The sequence below is a fragment of the Lampetra fluviatilis genome, chromosome 1 (assembly GCF_964198595.1).
Source record: "Lampetra fluviatilis chromosome 1, kcLamFluv1.1, whole genome shotgun sequence".
In the NCBI taxonomy this organism is placed as follows: domain Eukaryota; kingdom Metazoa; phylum Chordata; class Hyperoartia; order Petromyzontiformes; family Petromyzontidae; genus Lampetra; species Lampetra fluviatilis.
In genome coordinates, this window is record NC_136275.1 from 2,724,899 (window position 1) to 2,730,898 (window position 6,000).

General features: G+C 46.6%; 1 protein-coding gene across 1 annotated transcript in view; it reads left to right on the forward strand.

The window, feature by feature from the left end:
- Positions 1 to 5,405, forward strand: part of LOC144932034 (formin-like protein 3) — a 60,648-nt gene extending 55,243 nt beyond the window's left edge. Inside the window, exon 26 of the mRNA XM_078856123.1 lies at positions 5,232 to 5,405. Coding sequence (XP_078712249.1) covers positions 5,232 to 5,335 — 104 coding nt within the window. The 3' untranslated portion in view covers positions 5,336 to 5,405. The remainder of the gene's footprint in view (positions 1 to 5,231) is intronic.
- Positions 5,406 to 6,000: the final 595 nt, after the last annotated feature.

A 6,000-nucleotide genomic window follows, 5' to 3' on the forward strand; every position in this document is an offset into this window, starting at 1 on the left:
TACCTAAGTCCATGACGTATATCACGGTTGTGTGAAATAATGATGGGTTTAGACTGAGCACAATTACAATAATTTTGGAAGTAATAACTTTTATTCTAAAATGTATATTTGCGCTCTTCGCCCCCTCCATTCGCCCCCTCCATCCCAGCTTAAATAGTCGCTCCAAGCCTGGGGCTTGTAATTCAGACTCTGTCTCCTCGACAGACCTGTTCTCCACCTGAGGACGGCTGCTTGCGTTGTGGCCGAAACGTCGTGAGAATTATTTTATTATGTTTTATTTTTATAATTTTATTATTTCCATTCTACGTGACTTTACCGAAAGAACCAAGAAGATGTATATTTGCGTTGATATTTGGTGCACCCCTAATTATTATTGAAATGGGGACCCCCCCCCCCCCAATGTGTCACTTGGGGCCCCGAGGCTTTTGCTGAGTTGATTTGTGCAGTGCGTCACCGTCGGTGTGAATACTCTGGCACGGTGTTGTGGAAGTGGTGTTGAAGCTCAGGCTAAACTACTTACCGCTGTGTCTTCGTCATTAATACACACTGCCTTTTGTGTGGACTATATATATGTATATACACAGGGAAGCCCATAAGTCAGGACACTGAGGGTTTTTTCATTTATCTTCTTGGTTCTTTCGGTAAAGTCACGCAGAAGGGAAATAATAAAAGAATAAAAATATAACGTAATAAAATATTTATAATATTTTATTTTATTATTTCCCTTCTACGTGACTTTACCGAAAGAACCAAGAAGATGAATCCCTGCAGTCACGAAAGCTTTAAATCGAAATTTATTTCATTTATTTTAACGCTGGCATTAAAACATTTCAATTGTTTATTCTTTAAGGTAATTATTATCATTATTAATGTTTATTTGTATTCTTCCTTTGGGGTCACACTCGACAACGAACGCTGAATGAATGGAGGCAAAAAACAGTAATTGATGGATGTTGAAAGATTACATCAGTAATGTTTACAGAAATCCGGGATTAATTGCCAAAGCGATTTTATGCATGCATGCATGAATGTTAATGGAAGTCGATTTGAACATTTGGTAAAATTAATTAAATCAGCCTATATGATTTGTTAAAAACAAATACGATAACCGTACGTGCCCTGAATGTTGGGCCACGCCGTACACAGGGATGTGTTCAGCTCCTGCTTATCGTGGCAGCGCAAGGGTGGCCACGTGGAATTAGAATTAAAGTTTTGAGGCGGCGTTTGATAATGACGCCGGTGAAAAAGTCTCAAGTTGTCATTCAGACGCTGTCTTTCCGACAGACCTGTTCTCCACCTGAGGACGGCTGCTTGCGTTGTGGCCGAAACGTCGTGAGAATTATTTCATTATGTTTTATTTTATTACTTTATTATTTCCCTTCTACGTGACTTTACCGAAAGAACCAAGAAGATGAATCCCTGCAGTCACGAAAGCTTTACATCGAATTGATATTACGTTTAATTTTTATTATTTTATTATTTCCCTTCTACGTGACTTCACCGAAAGAACCAAGAAGATGAATCCCTGCAGTCACGAAAGCTTTACATCGAATTGATATTACGTTTAATTTTTATTATTTTATTATTTCCCTTCTACGTGACTTCACCGAAAGAACCAAGAAGATGAATCCCTGCAGTCACGAAAGCTTTACATCGAATTGATATTACGTTTAATTTGTATTATTTTATTATTTCCCTTCTACGTGACTTCACCGAAAGAACCAAGAAGATGCATCCCTGCAGTCACGAAAGCTTTACATCGAATTGATATTACGTTGAATTTTTATTATTTTATTATTTCCCTTCTACGTGACTTCACCGAAAGAACCAAGAAGATGAATCCCTGCAGTCACGAAAGCTTTACATCGAATTGATATTACGTTTATTTTTTATTATTTTATTATTTCCCTTCTACGTGACTTCACCGAAAGAACCAAGAAGATGAATCCCTGCAGTCACGAAAGCTTTACATCGAATTGATATTACGTTTAATTTTTATTATTTTATTATTTCCCTTCTACGTGACTTTACCGAAAGAACCAAGAAGATGAATCCCTGCAGTCACGAAAGCTTTAAATCGAAATTTGTCCTGAGTACCACACTTCAGGTGTAGTTGGTTTAAAAAAAAATCACAATTAGTTACAGCCCTTCTTACCACCATCGGGTTTCGCTTTCGTAGATTCACCTTTTATAATGCACTTAAAAAAGGTGGCAATTTCTTTTCCTCAGACATATATTGAGGTGTCTTTTTTCTCCTGTTCGCTATTATTTACGTAAATGGCTGCCCTTAACCCTTGAGTCGCCTACAGAGCTGCGTTGACGGGAATTCTGCATGTAGCCACGTGATCAGTTTCAACCCTCTGCTTCTCTTCAGCAGACCACTGCAAATTCTCTCCACCACGGCCTCCCCCACCCCCTCCCTCACCTCAAAATCCACATGATCCAAAATGCCACTGCAAATATGCTGACCCGTATCTCGATACGTTACCGCATCGCCCCAATTGCTCTGATCTCTCCACTGGCTCCCATCGTCACTGTCGTCAGCATCCTCCGTGGACTCGCTCCTGCCCGCCTCTCGTCTCGCTCCGCTCTCTCTCCCAGACGCTTCCTGCTCCATTGACGAGGCCATCTGTCTCCGAATCACCCACAGTTAACCTTCACTGAGCGGGGGGTCGCTCCTTCCCTTCTGCTGACAAGTCGTCTGGGACTCTCGCTCCCCCTTGCACGCGTCTGTGCCGCCAACTCCCTCCCTGCCCCGGCTTCAAATATACTCTGGAGACCACTACTATTCTTCTCTACCTATAGCTGCGTGTACGTCAAACTTCTTTCGCACCGTACGTAGCCAACCGTGATAATCGGAGATACGGGAGCTGCCTGTTTCCTTCTGTCAAATAAATCAACAAACGCAAACACGGCACACACGCGCACCTGCTGATTGCACGCGATGCGCTTGTTCTGCTATTTTTTGTATTATTGTTATTGTTGTATGATGTTATTATCACACCTCCGATGGACACGGTTGGCTACGTACGGTGCGAGAGAGGTTCAACGTACGTACACACGTTGCATGGCAGTCACCATGCCCTCACTTACTTTGACACGATGCGTGGCCGCGCAACGCTCTGCTCAATGCTCCGCAGCGCATTTACTTTTTGAAGATCCATCAGACGTGGACGCCTTTATTGATTTATTTCCCAGGCGATAAGAGCAAATTTTGACTGAAAACCTCGTGATATTTGTATTATTCTTTTATTCGCTTTATTTTTATAATTTTATTCTTATAAATTTTTCCAATTTACGTGACTGCCGAAATAACCATAGGATACGATGAGAGCAAAGTCAAATAATCTGCGCGATTGATACCGTTTGGTAAATATTCATTCTTAATGATGGTCATTTTGTTTTTTGAGGTGACCGCACAACTTTGTCCTTGCCTCGTGCTGCCTGCACGGGACCCCGTGGCCCGTTTTTAGCTTCACGCGGCAGGACGGGATGGAAGTGAAGGGATCTATTTTTGCCGACCGGACGTAGAGCCCAGCGATGTTTCACGTCGCATGCGCCGCGGCGTTTTGCCAGCGCTTCCCGCGGGCAAAACGAAAGCATTTTCATCCCGAAACGTCTGCGCGACAGGGAGCGCCGATTCTATCCGAGGCTCTTTTGCTGTCGGCACGCTCGCGGTGTGTTTTGTTTGAGGATCGACGTTTGACCCAACGTTTATATATATATCTATTTTTTTTCCCGAGCAAAATGTTACTCGTTCGACGCAGCATCCTCCGGTAGGAGACGAACGTGGAATATGTTACCCTCAGCCACAGCCACCATAAAATACCGGATGCCTAATGCATGACAGTCACGTGTCGCCTGTCAAATATGTGCAGGGCAGCCACGCATTTGAAATTACCATTCACTCAACTGGGATCCGCTACATGTTAACTCTCTCCAGACTCACGTTTAAATTTGGTTTTGTTCAAATCATATCGGGTTTCTCCCGAGCCTCCCCAGACTCCCTGGCTGACGTTTCACCGCAGTCCAGCGCTAAACATTTGTGGGCAGAACTCGGTTCTCTGCCTCCACATATCAGTGAATTCTAAGAAAAAAAAGTCCATCAGCAGTTTTCTTTGTCGGACCACGTTTGCCCAGCAGCAAACTCTGGACCGGTTTCGACCTTCTGCGTCTCATCGGCAAACCCGGTTGATCAAAGTCTGCTGGCCTACGAGATGTTCTTTGAAAGAGCACTCCACGTAAACCATAGGGCCCTGTTTCAACACCAAACAGCGATATTATGCACAAACTATGTTTGCGTTTCAATCTTGATTTTAAGCTTTCGTGACTGCAGGAATTCATACTCGTTGGTTCTATCGGTAAAGTCACGTAGGCAGACAAGAAGGCTCACCTGATCGAGTCGCTCTACCTTTAACACCTGATGACGGTTGCTTGTGTTGCGATCGAAACGTCGTGATCTAGTATTATTGTTTCTACCTACGTTACTTTACCGAAAGAACCAAAGAGTATGTTTGCGTTGTTTGTAAACCATTGGGTAAAATCGCGGAACTCCGTATAGCAGAGCACAAAACTCTCTCGTGAGCAGAGACAGCGACCATGTGACCAACAGGCTTCTGGGGGTCTGCACCACGGCACAGAGCACTGCTCCGCATAGGTCACGCAACAAAAAGCCCCTCCCCTCCCCCGGGATGTCAACGTTGATCGAGTGGTGGTGATGGTGGTGGTTGTTACAGACTCCACCACCCACCTGCGGGGCCACGAGGCAGTCGAGCAAGTGGGTTGCTCACCGAATTGAGCGTGCGTCGTGTGTTTCTCCTGGCGCTAATGAATCCATGTGGGTGGCAGAGGTCAGAAGTCTGCAAGCCACCACCTCCTAGCCCTCGCAGGTCGGCAACCTGAATAACAAGAAGAGCCGTTTTTTTTGTTCGAATTCGTAAAAAAACAATAATCAATATCTCAAGAGCCACAATGCAATGCGGCGAATACGAGACGGCGGTCCTTCGTGGACAACGTCACGAAGCGGTTTCTGAAAGAGCCGCGTGCGACTCCGAAGCCGCAGGTCGACTAACACCCCCCCCCCCGTCCTCGCCCGACACGTGGACGCACGCTTCTCGCTACAGTCTCCGCGCGATCGTGAGCCCTGCGGCGCCGCGGTGACCGACGCTGGGGACGGTTTGGCAACCGGCGGCTCTCACACGTTGCACCCCTGGGCCCCGCTTTCCCCGCAGATCTGAGGAACGCCCCGTACATCCGCACGGCGGTGGGGCGGCGCAACTCCCGCAAGCGCGACGAGGCGGGCGTGTTGGTGTCCAGTTCGGAGATGCAGCTCTGAAGAACGGGGTTGCGGAGAGGGGCCGATGGTCTCTGGTGGGCCCTGCCTCGACAGCCCTGGTGGACGAGGAGGGGGGGGTCCTGGTGGAGGGATCTGGAGAGCGTGAGAAGATGTCAACTTCTTCGATCCCGACGCCGTGGATTTTTCGCCGAGTCCTCCCGGTTTTTTTAAAATCCACATTTCGAATCGACGTGCGTTCAGAGAGCAGTTTTGGCTGCTGTAAATTTGCAACGTGATAAGCCACTTCGTTAAGCCATCATTTGCGCTCCTGAACAAAAGTTACATAGCTCAGTGGGCCTTACCTGGTAAAAAAAAAAAGTTTAGTTTTAGTTTATGAGAAGTCAGGTGAGTGATTGGTTGCGGGCACGGAGCTTGCATCTATGTCTGTACCAGATACCATCTCTGCCGCACTGTGACCTCCGACTGTGCGTGATCAACTCATTAGCCACTCGCGTCAAGCCACCACCTAAATAGCCCAGTGTCTGATATCCCTAATGATCGGTTTAACGTCAGGCCCAATATCAGTCCCAGGGGCCTCGTTAATTGCACAATTGAGATTGTGGCTGCAAACGGGTGGAGGGAGGAGGGGGGAGGAGACGGGTGCGGGGTGGGGGGATACTGGGGGGGGGGGGTGAGAGAGAGACGGTGGAGGGGGGGGAATTATA